Consider the following 19,592-nt stretch of genomic DNA (forward strand, 5'->3'; position numbering starts at 1 on the left):
AGAATTAAATAATTGCATTCCGAATTGTCTATATCTGCCTCCCACACAGCTCATTCCACTTAGCTGACAGTTTTGTAAGGGTTTCAAAAGTTAAGAATCCTTTTTGCTAGATACTGAAATAAGTGACCCCCCCTAAAAGCAATATGGATGAGGCAATTGCAAAGTGTCACGTTGTACGGCATTATGCTGGCACTGATTTTTACTTTTTTAATACAAAATCCTTCTGCAGATCTGAAACACACTGTAGATAATGATGTTTCTGCCCTCTGAGCCACACTGAACAGTGCAGACTTTAAAGATGCTTTGCTTTAATACACCTTTAACCTTAGCTTCTATAAAATTGAGCGTCCCTACTGGAGGCTTCAGGAAAACTTCTACTGACACACACTGTTTTCTTTAAAAGGAGAGGGCAGTCCCATCATTTCCAATTTTTTAATGCCAGAAGTCCAAAAAGGAAAGAAGACAAAATTCTTTACATGTGGACAGACCCCCACTGTGTCTTCCTTCGCACCCTGTGTCAATAGAAAGGCTGTTCAGCGTTGGCTGCATGGACAGGTGGCTGGTGGCTCTTGTTACTTGCTCAAGAAAGATGAAGGACTTGTTCTCAAGCGAAACGCGTGTGAATGCGTATCGTGTGCTCGGTGGTTTCTGGGTGGGTGGGGTCTGGATGTCTGCAGACAGCATGTGGGGCTTAGTCCAGGGCCAGCAGTGGCTGGGTGTTCTCGCTTTCCCCCAGGTCCTCGTGCTTCAGCGTGCCGGCTTCCACCACCGACTGGGACCTGAAAGGAAGAACAGGGACGTGCCAGCGAGGGCTGCTGCAGAAACACTCCCTGTCCTGCAATCCCTTTGCTTCGCTTCGCTTCATCATTTTTGCTTTTGGCCATTTTCTCCTCCAAAGCTTTGAATTTGTTTACTCCAGACTATGCAAGAAATTGGAGATGCGATCCTTTAAATGTGAATAAAAAGTGACTCCTTAATTATTTCAAGTGCTGTCAAAATATTTAGTGCTTAGCTACTATCCATGATGCTGAATGCACACAACAAAGTGAAGGTCTGCTCCTGAGGTACCATGGGATCTGTTGGTGCTTCTTGTCCTCCTAGACAACGTCATTCTGCTCCTGCTTACTTTGCACCAATAAAATAACGAGTGCTCACAGGAGTGAGTCTCAGCTCATGCTTGTTACAAATCTTGAGACCATCAAGTACATTAATCACGTTTTACTGATGAGATCTAAGGGCAGAACTTCCCTGAGTTGCCTAGTTCAATGAAGAAAGCAGCACTAATGTGATACATGGGAGCTTCTGGTGTGCCCATTCCTGCCATTTATCTCCTCATCTACATCCTTGAAGGAGAATCTTGTTCAGGGACAGTTAATTTAAAATTCATTTCTATCTTCAAGGTGGGAAACATAGTTTATCCATTGCTTCTAATGAGGAGAAATAAAAAAAAAAAAAAAAGAGCAGAACAAATGGGTAAGAAAGTGGAGCGTGGAGATTTCTGGCAGTGACAAAAGCTGAATGGGTTTAACCTAATGGGAAAATTCAAGAAGATTTCATTTTCTGTGGCCTGTGTGCTCCTGAGTTTGCCCACTGAGCTATGGAAGGAGGAACTGATGAGTACGTGGCAGAGATTCATTATCCTTTATTTTCTCTGCTTCAGGCTGAGAATTGCCTCCCAGTTTGTAGTCAGCAATGAGTTTTAGAGCGAAATCACTCTCTGGATCGGGAACTTTTCCAAAGGCAGCAGGAGCGAGCATTTGCATGTGGCATAATATCATTTTAAAGAGCCAGTTTTGTCATGGATAGCTTTTAGAACTAGGGATAACTTATTACTTTTGGGATGTGCCTGTAGTTCCCATTTGATCATTATAGTAACCTTGGTTTAAGCATCAGCTATTTTATGAGATTAGAGATCGCTTCTCTTTTGATAAGCATCATTAATAAATTGTGTCCTGTTGTATAATAGCACTTGATCACCAATGAATACTGTGACTGTGAATATCTTGTATAATTATTTTTCTTATGCCTGAAGCTTCTATGAAAGCAGTCTCCAAGAGAAAAGATGATTTGCAATAGGCAATGTCACATAAAGCATTTCAGTCTGACCAGGAATTACATTTTGCTGTGGAGACCATGACAAATACTTTTTGAAAAAAGGCTCCCTGTATGTATCTAACACACATTTTGTCTGAGAAAGCAGCACCGCTCTGTGTATGGGCAAGTTTACACAGTATTAGTATCTTTCTATGTTGGCTGTATTATTAAAGCTAGTACTCAAACTAGGTTTCTGTTTTAATAGCAATGCTGACCATTTTGACTGCATTGCCATTTTTTTCCTTCACTGATGCATTATCCTGTAATAAAGAAATTCATGGAAATAAATCCTCCATGTCCTTGTGTATTACTGAACCCTGCAAATGAAAGTTCCCTGTGATCCTCACACTTGAAGGCTGGAGAATCCTACTAAGTTGTAACTGCTGCATGTCCTCAACCACACTGGGGCTGCCTGGCTTGAGTCTGGCCTTGCACAACGTTCCCTATTCTGTATCTTTCATGCCAGCGGACACTGCATCTCATACACTTGGAGCTGATGTTAAAACTTACAAGCTGCTATCTAGTTTGAATTAGGTGATGCCTACAGCTAGATCAGGTTGCTCAGAGTCCCGTCCAGCCTCACTTTGGATATCTCCAGGAATGAGACATCTACCACCTCTCTGGGCAACCTGTCCCAGTATTTCGCTACTCCTACTGTAGAAAACTTATGTCTAGTCTAAATCTCCACTCTCTTCTGCTAAATTTTTGTCTGTTGACATCAGGTGCAACAGTTGTCATGATTTCTTATACAATGTTTGCTATGTATCATGGCCACAACTGTCACACACTGTATTACTTTCAGTACTCATGTGCCACAGCTTTGGCCCTATAGATGAAATATGTGAATTCAAAACCTGGCTTTCCTCCTTTCTCCACTAAATCTTCCTAACAACCAGTCTGGAAGATGTTTGGGAGCCAGAGGATTTGGTTGAGTTAAAATTTAATACAAGTAGGCAACTGCTTGTATCACACAGATGAGGTCCCTGGGCTGGCAAACTCTCTGCTCTGCCCATCTTTAACACAATACAAGCAGGAGACCTGGCTCCTGCAAAAATACGAGATCACTGTGGGCTAGAAGCCAAGTCTGAAGGAATGAACAGATGAGTCAGTGCCCATAAACTTTCCCAGCCGAGTTTCCCAGTCTAGTTAGCCTTGCTTGGGAGAGCAAAATGAAAATGGAAAAAAGAATTCTCAGTCTCACTTTTGAGACATAAGTATCATCTGAGTGTGCTCCATTTAATGTGTCAATCAAAGCTCTCATGGTGTTTTTACTGTTCAGCAAGAATATTTGGAATACTGGAAAATCAACACTATCCAGCTGTTTCTCCAGCAGGCCAACCATATATTTCAAATGACAGCACCGCACGTTGGTATGTACATCCATATCTTTGAGAGCAGATGGCTTTGTGTGTGTGTGGTCATTTTAATGCTACTCCCTCAAATTCAGTCAAAATAAAACCTTAATAAAACTCAAATGCAGGCTTTTGAGATGCATTGATTTCAGACGGCTCTTGTCAGAGTACAGATGAAGTGAATCACCTCACAGGGACAGACATCTGCTGGGTATCGCTTTTGTTTCCCATAAGAAATAAAACACTGAACCCCTGCTCTGAGCTAATAATAATTGCCAGCACATTGGCACATGATTGCTTTTAAAGACGGAGAGCCCTCAGTTCTCTGATCCCTCATTTTGTGCCTTCCATCACAGCAAGGTGGATGTGCTGCAGCCCACAGGAGCAAGGACACCCTCTGTGTGTTCTGTGCTTCCTTTGGAGGCTTTTGCTGAGAGGGAAGGAGGGTGGCTATTTTTTCCCCAAGTGCAGGAAGCTTCCAGCTCTCAGCATGACATGCTGCAGCCGATCAATCAGATCCCATTGTGTGACTCTATTCATCTACCTCTCACCTCCCATCTGCTCATTTCCCACTAATTCCCTTTCCATTTCAGCAGCACCTCAGGGCTGCTCATCTCCCAATTATTCATTCTCTTTACGGAGCATGAAAAGCAGAGAAAACACTTTTTTAAAAATCACACCTATATATACTGTCGAGGTCTGAGGGGCACTTCTCTCTGCCTTCCTCCCTCCTTTTGGTGCAGGGCCCAGCACCCCAGGGCATGCTTTACAACACACCCCAAGGGCTTGCCTTCATTAGGGGGAAAAATTATTTTTTCTTGCTTGTTACAGAAACAATGCAGATGTGTTGACATGAATTAAGAGTGATAGAAAGTCCTTTTTTGGCTGGTGGGGCAGAGCTGAGCTGGCTCAAAGCAAACTGCCAACACAATGGGTCAAGGGGCAAATCAGCACGAATCTCCTAGTCTAATCTTGCTCCCATAGAAACATAATCATTAAGGTTGGAAAAGACCTCTAAGATCATCTAGTTCAAAGTCCAACCCATCCCCACCAAGTCCACTAACCCATGTCCCTCAGTGCCACATCTATACCATTCCTGAACACCTCCAAGGACGGAGTCTCCACCACTTTCCTGGGCAGTCTGTTCCAATTCTTGAAGATTTTTTTCCTAATATCTAACGCGGTGCAACTTAAGGCCACTACACTCGTCCTACCTTCCAGCCCCATGTCATACAGCAAAAGCAGCTCCCAGATCCTACATCACAAGTTTTGTGTCCCTTCAAAATGACAGCAGCCTTGCTGAGGCACTTTTAGGCTGGAAATTCAAGCAGTGCTACAAGAGGAAAACTCAGATGGTGGGAGCAGCAGACATTCAGCCACCTGTATGGGGACAATGCAACCTCTTACTGTGGCCCTGCCACAGTAGCACGCACTGTGCTGACACAGAGGGCCCCTTCCTCACTCAGTGCTCAGGGCAGACACTGCCAAGCTGGTAAGTGGTGATTTATGGTGCTTTCTTCTAGAAGTTTGGTGTGACAGGTTTCCTGCCTATTATTCAAGCCCTACTCTGAAGACAGCCTTTGTTAATTCCCTCCTGAGCTTTTCCAGGGAGTTCATCTGCACAGCACTTGTGTGCCTCTTAACTGCTAATTCATTTGCTACTATAACGCTGCTGTGAGGATTTTTTTTTAGTTTCCATTTTGTGCATGAAGGACAGAAGTGAGTTGAGAGTCCAGTTGTGCCCCTTTCCCAGTGCTGGGGCTCTGAATTTGCAGGGTTCCCAGCAATACGCAGCAGTTCCTGTAACCAAACTACACCTCCCATTGAATGCAGCTGCAGGTGAGCGCTGAGTACTTCTGGAAATTAGACCCAGAGTCTATATTTTGGCAGGCTGAGAAGCAGCAGTGTGCAATCTCACCATCTGTGCGAGGTTTGATTCAAGAAATTTGCCAAGACTACATGAAGGGCAAGCAGCACCCGCTTCTCCAGGCTGTGCCGAAGGACTGCTCCTGGTCCCACAGTACTCCCCATAGGCAACCCCGTTCCCTTGCCAGCTAGGAGTGCTTCCTGGCCCAGCTGCCTCCAGCCTTTTCCATCTGACCTATGGCTCTCACCCCAGTCACTCCAGTTCCCAGCTAGGCTCGCTGCTCAGTCTGTCTCCAGTTCTGCCTGCAGCAGAGAGGATGCAGCCTGGGAACACGGGTGCAGTCTGCCTACTCCCAGCTCTGGATCCTGCTGCAGCCTGGCCTAGAGCAGGGCAAGCTGAGATCACAAGTAAAGGGTATAATTACAAGAATCTTTTGCACCCCATGGCCTGGACAGGAGCTGCACGCTGTGGGCCCTGAACCATCAGCTGGAGCTGAACAGGTTTATTTGTGCTGAGAGGCCAAGTTAAAGCATGAGGCAATCCTTGGGGTCGTTAAACGCCAAAATTAAATATGTTTCTACAGAGCACGTGTGAATTGCTTTTTCAAAGGCTTGTAATTCAGCCAGATGTAGATGGATTTCCACCAGGCAGCAAAAGACATAAGCAGTGTAAAACCATTTGTTTTATTAAGTGTCATGTCTCTAATCTAAACTACTAAACTTTAGGCAAATTTATAGCTAGCTGAAGAAATAATTTACAGTGCAATATTTTAGGCAGCTTGAATGGCATCAGTTCTGCAGTTCCCACCTCCAGCCTGTGTCTGTGAGCCCTTGCATTGAACGCTAGCAACCAAGGGCTGCTAACAGATGGAAACCATGCTGTGGATACCCCTGGGGAGCAGCCTACTGCCTGTCCTGTCCCATGGACAGGGGTCACGTCCATGTGCCTGTCTACCTCCCAAGGAAAGTGCTTAATACAACAGTGAGTATAAATTTCATGCCGTAAGTCTTCTGTAATGAGCAAAAGAACAGAAATCTTACACAGAGTATTTCCCTTTTCCTTCAACAAATGTGGAGCAGTCTGTCTCAGCTACAAACAGAGCACCCAGGTGCCATCCATGGGCAGTGAGAAGCTTTCACACATTTTCATATGGATTTTTATTTGCTGGTATTTTACTGCTTCTGCAGTAAATTGGTGCTGACTGTGAACTAGCATAAAACATGACCCATAAAAGCAGAAACATATGGTGAAGGCACATTAAGGTCACACCAAGGATAACAGCTAGAAAGGTCTGCCTTGCACAGCCCAGCTGGGCATATGGAGGAACCCATCTGAATAAATAAAAGCCTTACTTAAGTCACCCCCACCAGTAGCCCTTTTTGGGTCTGAAAATGTTCCACTCGGCATTGGTGTGTACCAATGGTGGGACCCCTCCCTCTGGGAGCAGGATCCTGTTTCTGAGAATAAACAATGTGTATCAGCAAAAAGTTTCTTTGAAAATCAGTCTGTTTGATAACCCCCACACCAGGCAGCAACAATGGCAAACTTTAATCTGTACTTTAAAATCCTTTACTTCTAATCTAGGACATAAAACTCTACATATTCTGATTTCAACAATACATGGTAAAGCAATGCAAGCGATTTTTTAGCTGTGTTTCCAAAGTGCCTGGTATGGGGGTTTTGATGAACCATAGGAAAGGCCATTGCATCTTTAAGTGCTCAAAAGTACTTCACAGCTGGGAAAATTAATGGTGTCTTGATGCATGAATTGTGTATTTCACACTAGTGTGTTTGGCTTGAAACTCAAAAAGTTTTATCTTAATTCTGGATTTCCTGAGTGTTTAACATGCTTTACTTGTGATAACAGTAGGAAACTATTCAAGAATTGAGTTTCTTAGCATCATCCCCAGTCACTAGATTGATCTCTCCAATGGCACGTGTGCTCATGATGGTCAGGTGCCCAAATAGATACTGGCTTGCTATTCCCACTCAGCTGGCCAAAATGAAATGCCCTGTTGGCACAGTGATAGGTTGTGAGCCGTCTCAAGTCCCTAACTGCTGGGCTCAGCCACACTCTATAACTATCCATTAGGCTGCACACTCAGATAAAGCCTCCAGCTGTTCCCAAAAACAACAGTTCATCAACAAAAGCCAGCACGCATACTACAGACAAATGCTTTGCTTTTGTGTGAGCTCCCTGTTGGCTGCACCAGCTCAAGGCTGACCATCAGGGCTCACAGGAGGTTTGGCTGCAGCTGAAAGGGAGGTGATTTCCTTCCCCGTGCTCTGAATTTTCACACCATTTGCGTTGCTCTCAAATCTCATGGCTCACAAGTGGCAGGTGCTCCGCATGGGTGCAGAAGAGATGATCCAAGACAGGGGAAGGGTCTTTTGCTATTGCTGCTCATGCAGTTGTAAAAGGGATATGGCTGAGCTTTCAGATTGAACTGATATTGCTACTACTGTATCAGTGCTAGTTTCTGCATTTATTACATTACCAATTTCAATCTTTACTGAGCTGAATTTTAATTAAACGGATATATTCCGGATGGATTTTGTTATTGTTGGTTGTTTTTTTTTCTCTCCCTGGCCATTAAGACTCATTATCTGGAGTCATCAGCTGTTTTCCTTTGTTTCCCATCTGTTCATGCAGTACTTGGATTCTGGGACTCTTCCCAGGGTGTGAGATAATTTCTGCAGATGGGAGTGCAATTTCCAGTGTTTTGAATTTTCCCCAATGGGGTTTCATGTGGCCACTGGTGGAAAAATGACAATTGTAATGGTTTTGATTAAAGATTTTCCTTATTACAGAAACTTGTCAAATCTCACCATGTTTAAGATCATGCTGCTAGCTAGAGTCAGTGGCATTTTCTGCAAAGAGGATTTTTCAGTGCCTTCTCTACGAAGACTCCATTCTCCAAAGCAAGGAAGGATTCTTTTTTGAAAACAAATCTTGTACAATTTCACATCACAGGGAGAAAATGCACTTGTTTGTGGTTGGTGAGAAATAACAACTGCGTGTCATTGCTGTTAACAGAAGCAGAAACTGGAAACTAATGAGACTTTGAGGGGCAGGTCTGGTCTTGTGTGACCTCTGGTAACCACCTCACATCAGACCTTTAACTTGTGCATCAGCGAGGTTGTCATATCCAAAACTCACAGTAGCTCAGTCCTCTGAAGTCAAGCAAACCTCCTCCTCTAATTTCTAGCCAAAGTATACTTCTGTCAGCCTATTCCCACTTGATCTCATGCCAAAGTCATACTTCTCCATGAATAGCTGTTCTCTCTCCCTGGTTTTTATTTCCTCCGGTGTTTCCATTTCAACTTTTGTTCTGAGAGGACAAAGATGTCACTGTTTTCTATAGTTTCTTATCATAAAAACATCCTCTCTACTCTCCTAACCTTCCTCACACCTCTCAGGCAAAATTTATGTTCATCTGCTTTGGTGACCAGAGGCAAAGCTGTGCTGGCAGTCCTGAAGCCAAAGCACGAGTACATATCTGTTCTAATACTACTTCCCCCTTACTGACACTTAGTGTCACGTGCTTTTTCACGTTACCCTGCCATGACAGGTGGATTGAAACTAGATGATTTTTAAGGTTCCTTCCAATATAAGCCATTCCATGCCTTTATGATTTTCCTCATCTGCAGGTTGACAAACTTACTTTAGTTTTCAGGTGACAAATTCAGGTCACTTACATCTCAAAATGTCCCCTTTTTTCCCCTCTGGATTCATTTTCTAGAATAAATTAAGTGGGTAGTAAGTATCACAATTAGTTAATTCTCTGCTTCCATTTCCTTGTATTCTTCTTCTAGTAATTCCTATCTTGATTTTTCAGCACCTCTGACACTAAAATTGTCAGACACTGTAACTGAGGGATGTTGTTCTCTGGGCTGTGGAGTAGGGTGAGCATTGGTAGTCTCACAGAGAGGGATCTTTTCCCAGTTTTACCAGGTTTCACAGTTAGTAAGCAATTTTCTGATTTGAAACTCCTGTTATTTGAAGTAAAGTTCAAAGAGTCATTTCTTTGTGGTCACAGTGCAAGACTCCAAGCTCTGCTGGTAGTACTGAGGCCCTGATGCTATGAATGCTTTAACACAGCAATGGCTCAGTAACTCCTCTATCTCAGATGTGCTTGTATCACCTTCCAGCAAGAGACTCCAGACCCAGCAGGTGCTACCAGGTGGGACAGATGGTGCCACTTGAGCACCTTACTGCTCAGCAGGACCCAGTTTTCCGCACTGCTAACTACTGGGCTCCTGGACGTGTTCCTCTGCTCCTCAGAGGAAACATCTCTACTGATATCTGGGACATCAGATAGAAGATCCTTAGTTGTTCAGCTAAGATTTTCACTCTGCAATTACAGAAATTCAAGAAGCCTTTTGGATATCCTATATAGATACATATATATATACATCCTTTTCGAGGAACATTTCTTTACCAAAGAACCCAACATTTCAGCACAGAAATACTTGCAGGATTACGACCTCTACTCAAGAGTTTAAAGACTTCTGTGGTGCGTGTGGTGGAAAAATTTTTAATGGAAGTGCAATATTTCTTTCATAAGGGAAAAAGTGAAAGGGCAATTGTGAGGGAATTATGTTTGAGGAGAAGACTAATGCTGGAAAATTGTTTATGCCTTGTGTAAACCTCACAGTATTCCCAGCCATGGCCTGGGACTCTCGCAGAATCACAGAACCATAGAATATCCAGAGTTGGAAGAGACCCACAGGATCATCAAATCCAACTCCTGGCTCTACACGGGACCACCCAAAAACCAGACCATATGACTGAGAGCATGTCTAATGCTCCTTGAACTTCAGCAGGTTTGAGGCCATGACCACTGCCCTGGGGAACCTGTTCCAGTGCACAACCATCCTCTTTGTGAAGAAACTTCTCCTAATATCCAGCTTGAGCATCCTCTCTCATTGCATTAGAGCTGTGCAATCCTAAGTGGCAGGGAGGGATGTTTATAGAAAGGTAACGTTGAAGTCTGCAGACCTGTTACCAGGCCTTTGATATAAATCTGATCTAATAAGTCTAGTCACACAATTTTGCTTCTTAAGTTTTTACCTTCAGTTAGGCTAAAAAGTAATTTCGGGGGAGGAAAAATCAAAGCAAATACTCATAAGAGGAAATCTGGAGAAGCAGTGAACTTTTCACCTCTAACAGTTAGAAATGACCATCGGGTAGAAGATCAGATGGTTCACTTACCCGTTGAGTAACAAAATTAGGCTAAAAGTTAGATCTAGTCTGCCCAGAGGCAACATGACAAATTAGATTCATCCACTTGCCATATTTGTATTAATGCACTTTTGTATTAGTGAGCAGATTATAAGGGAAGACTTTGCCCTGAGGCAGGGTTTTCTGGCACTGAACTCATTTTCAAGCTGAGGATCCCCCCAGGGGCACTACGAGACCCTCACTTCTTTGCAGCCCAGGATGTGATGCTCAGCGAAGATTTGCCTCTATTCTGCAAACAGCTCTTAACACTTCAGAGCTTTTCTTTCTGTAAGGTTATACTTTAAAACCTCACAATATATTTTAATAGTAGCATAATACTTAGCATCTTTCTAAAATCATTTAGTTAGTTCCATTGCTAATGTTAAAAAACAAAACAAAAAAAAAAAACACATATATATGTGCTAATATTTAAAAAAATAAAAATAAAAATAAAAAGTTCTCTGCAATAGGCTCTGTAAACTTACACTGGCTCCAGGTCCTGACTGGGAGTCTACAGTGAGAACTGCTGACCTTGCAGACAGCCACTTCTCCTTGTGCCGTGGCTGCTGTCCTGCAAAGGGTCATACCCCTGTTGTTGAATGCCCCTGTGAGCAGTGGGACCCACAGCACTCCACGTCTGTCGCAAGTGTGAGTGCTTTCCGTACGAGGCTTTGCATTGCAGCATTTCTTTTTCCTCTGACAATGAAAGACTTTTAAAATTAATTGCATGACATTCTGGCTTGTCTGTGATGTCAGCTTTGATTTTGCTGTGACAAAATGATGGCCGCTGCCTGTCACATAGAGTGACGCCTCGTGTGTGAGCGCTGTGCTCATCAAGTGGCAGCAGCGAGTTAAAGCCTGGCTGTGATCTGCACTGAAAGCGGTTCTGGGGAGTGTAGGGAGGGAGAGATGAGCCGCACGTCGCCCTGACGCAAAGAGCCAGATGGTCACTGCTCTGTGGCTTTTTGGGGGCAGCTGGTGGTGACCTGCTGTGACATTGCCAAATCTACAAGCCCCAGTGACCAGTGCTGGGCATCAGCCCTTCTCTCCCCATCCCCAAATTACAGAAGGGCGGTGTTTTCGAAAGCTGCCATTTTAAGCATGCTCAACCACCAGACCTAAAAGCAGGGCTGCCGGAAGAGCGGTGTTCCTGAGATTGCGGGGCTGGAAAGGAAGGCGAGAGCAGGAGCACGAGCAGGAGCAAGAGCATGAGTTGTGGCCAGCTCTCCTTTAGAGGGCAGTGGTGCTCATTGTACGGAGCTGCACTGCGAAGAAGGTAAAATGCCATCAGCTGGGGTCACAGGGCACGAAAGGAACAGTAACACTTAGAAAATAGTACCGCAGTGGTGCTGCTGGGCGTGCTGTGCCATACAGGAGAGCATTTCAGAGACTCCGTGCACTGCTCTGTGCAGGGGCTCATTAATTTCCCCTTGATTTGTTCCCAGTAATCATCATTCAGACAATTAATTATGATTGATTATGATTATGAAAAGGGTCTTCCTTTTCTCCTGATCACAGCCCAGAGTGAAACACCCCTGACCATCAACGTTTGCCAGCTCTGCCACAGCCCCTCTCACAGCCCTCCCTGCTTGGCCTACCCCCAGCAAGACCACCTAGAGGGTTCCCAAAGCAGCACCAACCTTTTCATGGGCTTGGGAGAGTCCTCCTGCTCCAGGCTGGAGGATGCATGCTTCACGTGCATGGCGTTGTATGAGGTGTGAGTGTACTCATTCTCATCACCGTAGTCAGGACCAAGCAACGTTCGAGCCCACGTCCCCATGTCGTACGGGGGAAGAGTCCCCCCAAACTCAGAGGGCAGGCATTCCGGGTGTATTAGCTGGTGAAGGCTGTTCAGGTTGTTTCCATGAAGAAAGATCTTTAAAAAACAGAGAAAGGTCAAAGTTAGCATCGCTTCCTTGCTTCATTAAGTACAGTAATAGCAGCACTAATGAAGCATGTGGTGCCATCCGTTCCCACTGGCAGTTTCTGAGAGTTTCTGAAGCACCTTGGGGTGGGTGGGAAGGCAAGGATCAGCTTTGGTGTGTGGGGCCAGAGTTATGTTGATGGCATAAGCACTTCAGAAAAGCCAAATTCACTTATTTTTGGCACGTGACACTGTTAATTTCTTAAGTAGCATATTGGGAAAAGTGAAGTGCAGATCAGAAATGACTGACTACCGCCACTGGAAGAAGCTACAGCTAGTAGTGTAAAAAATGTGAGGAACAGGCCTTCAGCTTTAGAGAGGATCACCCAACCCTGAATCCAAGGACTGGTGCTGCACAGCATGCATCTCTCTGTGCTGCTATTTTGTGCAGCTGTACCCACATCAGGCTGCTAATGCCATTGTGACAACACCCATATTTCACCTGTCAAGCAAACCCCAGGTAAGATATGGGGCCTTCTGAGAGATCATCCAAGGATGACTTTAGGATCTTCAGTGGACAAATAGCTTAGGTGCCTGCAGGACAATATGTCACATTGGTTTGGGTGGTGTGAGCAAACAGGCTTCAGGCACTGACGTCTTGTGTGGAAATAAGTGAGTTAGCACCATGTGAAAAATGTTTAAGTTTATTCCCACAAAGGAGTTGAACTGAAGTTTCTTTCTGCAGATGGCTTCAGCCAGACCTGATAATCCCTCCACATCGCCACTTCTCTCTATCCCTAAGCAGAGCCCATTAGAAAGGACCTACACTTATACTGGTAACTCGCTGGTCCCTGGTTCAGTTATTGCTTCAACCCAGACCATTGCAAATGGTATGTTTTAATAACAGCAGCAGTTCTCCATGGCCCTATGAGAAATGGAGAGAGAAGGAGGAAGCAAAGAGAGCAGGGGTCCGCTCCGCTACTTCATATCTCCAGCTCCCACCTCCCCCAGCCCCTCATGATTACCCTTTTCCTTGTCTTGTCTTTGAGGAATGGTTTGATTAGTGTGTACAGGGCATGGATGTACCAGGGCTGGTTGACAAAATGGACTCCTCCAAAGCGGGCAGGAAAGCTGTCCTACAGAAAGAAAGAAATTGAAGGCAGTTAATAAATGCATTGCTTTAGCCGGGCAGTCAATGAGATGAAAGCCAGAGAAAGAAGTATCCCTCTTTCCATCTATAATAGCAGCTGAGCACTGAGCTTTCTGGAAAGGGGTGGAAGGAGGTTGGAAGAAGGAGAAGCCCAGAAACGTTTCATCTGTCTCTTAGCACAGCCCCTTCTCCCTCTGCCTCAGTTGCTGATGATGTAAGAAGTGGGCTACACCAGACGGTTTGCCCACTTTCAACTCCATCAAGGCACCTGACTGCTGGACTGGGAAGGAGGCAGGGCTGAGCACATCTCCCTAGCGGAGCAGCTTTCTCGTTTCTCATTGTGCAGCGCACGGCGAGGCCCCGGTTCCCACGCACTCTGCCGCACGCCACTCACCTTTTCACCCTTCTGCCTCCCCGCCTCCCTCCTGCTAAAATCATCATTACAATGGCTGACCTTTCAGGGTGAGCGAGCAGCATATTCTGGGGAGGAGGATGGGTGGGAAAAGCTGATAAGTGAAGGTGTAGTGGGAGCACACCATGACGGCTCCATGGAAACTGGCTGAGCCAAGCGCTGGCAGCGAGGCTCTGCACAAACAGCCTCAGCATTAACATGCAGGTAGCGTCCTCCGGGGAGGTGTGTGCAGCAGCAGCCCACCCGCTCGGGCAGCCTGGCACGCTTAGTAGGAGAGGAGGTTGCTGGTGCATCTTGAAAGGTTACCGTGTATTATGATGGGCATTTTGTACTGCTGCTCTCCTCTAACAAATGTCAAGCAGTCAGGGAAGACCCCGGGGTCTTTGGCTTTCGTTAATTGCGGGATGACTGCTGCTCCTGCATGCAAGAACTCTTCCAAAGTGTCTCTGCTTGGCAAAGGAAGATCCTGATGGAGCCTTCCCCATCTTTCCTGTGCACCCTGTAGCTCAGTGAATACAACCACATCTCTTCCTGCAGAGCTTCGGCTTTCTGACTCAGGCAGGTTCATCCCCCACAGTTAGCATGGGGTATCCTAGGGCTTTTTCTCAGCTTTCTCTGCAGCATCACAGTCTGAGCACAGCCGGTGAGAGTGTGGGGAAGATTTGTGAGATGATATGGAAAATCCCCTTATACACCTGCTCAGTGTAGTTTCTGTATGGCTTCAAGGCCAAATTATTCCACAGATTTAGCACTATGTAGGAACCCAACCTCCTCCTGCCTCCAGTCTTACCCTGTGTAGACATGAGGGACCATTTATACTCTTCAGGCACTGGCTGTGGATTACCCTAGCAGTCATACAAAATGCACCCCGTTAATGTGTGTGAGGGGCTAAAGTCATAAGCGATACTGTTTTCTTTAGCATTACAGCAGTATAAGCCTCTTACATCTCAAATGTGTCAGTTTAGCTGAAATAATTACGAATCTCAATATGAAATCCGTGTGCCAATGGGTAGCCAGATCCACAGGCAGGAGCCCTTCCAAGGAAGACAGATGATCTGTAGAGGTGTTAATCCACTGTGAAGATAACTGCACTTCCACTGTAGCTGGGACATTAGTTAAAACTTTGGAACACAACTCTAATTAATTTAAACTACTGGACTGCTGCAGATTCCCATGACTCCAATTGTGCTGTCTTGAGAAACAGTAATGGAGAATCTGGCCTTTATTCTGAGCCCACCTGGTGTTTAACTGCCAATGTGGCCATGAAATGAAGCCAAAAGTAGCTTCCTATTGCGTGATAAACCTAAAACATGTTTTAGACAAGACTAAAGCCAAAAATTCCCATCTCATGCAAAACTCATATATTCATTTGCTTTCCTTCCACGAGAACGAAAATTTGAAGATGAGAAATTTTTCACAGAATATTTTTAACATTAAAAAAAGGAACAGAGAGATCGGGGTGTTTTTCCTTAATAATATTATTCTATATTTATCAAAGTAGTTGATATCTCATAAGCTGTAGCTCTAAGGGAGAAGTTCTGGATTTGTTTGCTCTTTGGGACTGAACTGCCATAGCAGTACTAACTTGCAATATAACAGCACAGGTGAGTGCAGTAGATGCAGTCTGGATTTGAAGCAAAGCACAATAAAGAAGAATTGAAGGCATAGGAACGACTTTAAGACACAGAGATTTCTATCAACTCAAAAAGAAATTTCTTTTTGTTTCTCCATAGGATATACAGATGATATTAATCACAATCTTCAGTGACAATGCCAGTTAGGCTTCTTTTCCAAGGGGAATTTTTTCTTCTCACAAGTATATATACCAGCCATAATGATACCACTTTACCCAAAAAAGGTCTGAATGCTGAGAATTAAGAGAACCAGCTGGAGGTTTGAATTGGCAGGCTGCCTCTGGAAAAGGTTGTCAAAAGAGGAAGATGTACTTTATATATTAAAAATGACATTTATATAAACCCATCATAGCATTTTGTGTCCATTAACTAGATTCTGTCTAGTAAATCAGTAGATAAAGTGTTATAGGAAAACTTCTCATATAACAGTGTTATTTAAAGGCAACTGTGATCCTTTCCTTCTGAGGATACACCAGAAGATGCACAAATAATTTTGTAAAGGCAGTATGATGATCAAGAAATAATTATTTAAAAAACCCTTTTTTTTGCGTTTAACTTTCTGCTATTTTTGTTTCTTGCACTGCTAAGCACATTAATCTCAGTTTGACTTTCATCCTTCAGTCCACCCGCATTTGTAGGAATGTCAATTAGGACAAGGATGAAAACATGATTTTTTTTTAAACCAAAGAAATTTGATATGGGAATCATCCAGACAATTTGGAATTGCAACATACCAATTTTACAGAAGTCCCTAATTAGAGCAGAGCTGTCTTGGAAAGAAAAACTCTCGTCTGGAGGTCTGCCTTGCTCAGCTCTAGGAAGATGTATGAGACCTTTCCCACACCCCACTTAGTGTCTCTGCTGCTTTCCCTGGGGCTAGGTGAAAGTAGCTGAAATTGATTTTCTGCTGGAGAGCTTGTGCTGTTAGGAATTCTCTTTTGATTTCTCATGTCTCGTGATTCTGTGAGAAGGTGTATTTTATAATGAGGTGTATTTTTTGGAGCCTACTGTGGAAAGGACCCTGGGATCCTTTCCTTAACCTGATTCCTTGTTAAATAGTAAGAATATATTTACATTTTATTCCAATGACATAAATAAAATATGACACATAGGAAATGGTCTACTTATTTGTGTACACTCTTATTGTTTCTTTTGAAAATCAGGCTGGACATAACTTCATGTCACTCAGAGAAGCAATTTCAGCGTGAATAAACACACTCAAGCCAGCATTAAACCAGCTAGCTTACTACTCAGTGATAGCAGGGAAGAACCAGTGAAAGGTTTCCCAGTATCTACCTGAACAGCTAGCTCTCTTCAGGGCCAGACAAAGTCTTCTTTCACGGGGACCTGTTGACTAAAGTAAAGAATACATCTAACCTTGTAGCAGTGATACCTTTTCTAAATACCATAGACAAACCCACAAAAACAAAATTGTCCCAACAGAGAGGTTTTAATAGCTACTGTTGACTGAGTGAATCTGGTGCTGTAGATGGGACATAACATTTGTCTTTTTTGCTTTTATTTGGCTTTATCAGTTTGTTGGTTTGTGTCTTTTGGTTCCCTAAACATCATCCCCAAAGGGAAGAAAGAAAGGAACACTTGCCTTACAGGCCTCACTGTATTTTATGTTTCAGGTTGGAAAAGTGTCTCCCAGATGCAAGTCAGAAGAAAATGTGGAGAACATTGACTGTCTTCTCCTCTCAGACTCCTGTGGTTGGAAATTTCTGAATTGAAACGAGCCTGGGACTGAAATTTTTCTATACAAAATGTTCTGCTAAATAGCTCAGGAGAGATAATCATGAGGTGAATGAGAGACCTTTTTTCTCTGTTTCTGCCTGTTCTTGCCTTCATGACATCTATTTTATTTGGCAGGAGTATATACATCAGAAACCTTTAACTGTTTTGTTGTTCTGAACTGCTTGGCTCTGAAAGCTGCAAATCAAGATGATCTTCCAACATCTCCTCATGGCAGAAATGCAAAACAATCTCCAGAATATCAAAATTAGGAACAAATCCAACCTGATACAAATCTAGTTGATCTTTTCAAACTGCATGAATTGGCTGCATATACCAATGACCTAAGCTCAAAAAAACACGCTGTAGCGTATTTCCAGCTTTGGAACATCTGAATTTTGTGACACAAGCATTTTTTGAACTAGTTCATAGCTTCAACCCTTAGCTATTAGAAAAGTAAACACACATCTTGCTATCCAAATGCCCTTCTTTATTCTAGACCACACTGGCCAGTTTAATGCAAAACGAAATATAATCCCCTTTGAATGAAAATAACATCCCTTAGATTCAGGCAGATTTCAATCATAAACAAAACTGTTTAAACCAAAAGGTCATTCAAACTGAGGATAAAAACAGCATCCTCATGCCTATGTGCTTACATAATCAGTTCCTGCGGCGGATTAAAGCTCCCACAGACCATATTAATAGTTCTGGGAGATTTTATTAATAGTTCAGTGATAGTTTCTCCCCAGAGAATTTCCGTGTGTGGGTGATTTTAATGGACTGGCACAATGAAGGGAGGATGCTTGCAGCTCTCTAACTCTGGATCTAAATCCAGCCTTGGAAACGGGAGCAGTGATGAAAGTTGTTCTCTGATTTTATGAGCGCCAAGTACTCAATGGATAGGCTGCCTCTACTGAAAACACTTGAGAGCATGTTCGAATGAATGTGGTGTAACGCCCTTGGTGCAGCCAGAGCAGGCTGTCTTACAATATGGATTAGGAAGAAAGGCAGAGTGCTACCCTCATCCTTCCAGCCACTATTCCTAATTTTAATGCAGCCCCCAGGATCCTAGTGTTTAGCTGGGGAACCCAGTGGGCAGAAGGAGCTGGGGACTGCAGGGACCTGAGGTGCTCCCATCTCCCTCCAGCATCCCCAGAGTGAGCCTGACTTTGCTTGGGGACCAGGAACAGTTCACACTTCTGTCCAGAGAATTTGATCTGCTTTTTTTTTTTTTTTTTTTTTTTTTTTTTTTAATCTGCAAAGGAGAGGAAAACTATTAAAACAGTCTAACGGTGTTAACAATATGGAAGCCTTGACCTGCTTAAACTACAACTGCAAAAGGACTTTCTGCAATTAGGAAGAACTCATTGATTTTGTGAAGTGGTGACTGTAACTGCTCACAGCAAAATGTTCTCTTTCCTTTGTAGCATACAGTAGCAAAAGATTGGAGCAAAATCACAGAAAAACATGAGTATTTAGTTTATTTTTACACCACATGCCCACATATGTAGATTAGTATGCTCTGAAGCGCTGCAGTCAAGGAAATGGAATTGAAAAACGAACACTGGGATGCATTCTCCCAGACATTTCTCATGTTCATTATCTCTCCCACTACACTCCATAACTTTTAAAATTCATTCATTTGCAGTAGGTTTCTCCCAGTCATCATTGCATGTTAGTGAGGTCCTGCAGAGCATCTGTTCATGGGTGTTGGCAGATGGCACCAATAAATCAGGTTACAGAACACAGATTTGCTCTCATTTGATTTGTCCTGATAGAATCATGCTGTCATATCATCTGGTCTAACAAAATAACCTGTAACCTTGGGGCAAAAGGAAGATTTCCTCACTACTTCTTTACAAGAAACTCTTTGCTGAATAGAACCAGCTTGAAATAATTGAAGTACAGAAAATGTCCAAGGAGCAGTGACAGCTCTGGACTGACAGCTTATCCTGGTGTTGCTTCTTCGCTTGGAATCTGCTGCCATTGATTTTAGCACTTCACACACAAGTCATGGACCGTTGCTTCTTTCAGGAAAAAAAGGTGAATGCACTATGCTGCAAAATAAAGCAGATTCATTCAGGGTCTTGTTTGAAATGGTACTCAGAGAAGAGAGGAATTCAAAAGGTGTTGCAAAAAATATATATGTAAGGAGATAGTGCACTGGAGCACTGTTTTGGAAGTAGTGCATGCATGTGTAGCTCAAGTATCACCAAACTCATGAGAGCGAACTCTGGACTAGGTTGGAAGAACAGGGA

At 43.6% G+C, this 19,592-nt stretch overlaps 1 protein-coding gene across 1 annotated transcript in view; it reads right to left on the reverse strand.

Annotated features, from left to right (window-relative positions):
- Positions 1–691: 691 nt before the first annotated feature.
- Positions 692–19,592, reverse strand: part of CLVS1 (clavesin 1) — a gene marked incomplete at both ends in the record, with an annotated part of 83,794 nt that continues 64,893 nt past the window's right edge. The window contains 3 exons of the mRNA XM_079533658.1: positions 692–779; positions 12,178–12,413; positions 13,427–13,537. Of these exons, the coding sequence (XP_079389784.1) occupies positions 692–779; positions 12,178–12,413; positions 13,427–13,537 (435 nt within the window). The remainder of the gene's footprint in view (positions 780–12,177; positions 12,414–13,426; positions 13,538–19,592) is intronic.

Source organism: Tetrao urogallus (assembly GCF_951394365.1).
Source record: "Tetrao urogallus genome assembly, chromosome: 3".
In the NCBI taxonomy this organism is placed as follows: domain Eukaryota; kingdom Metazoa; phylum Chordata; class Aves; order Galliformes; family Phasianidae; genus Tetrao; species Tetrao urogallus.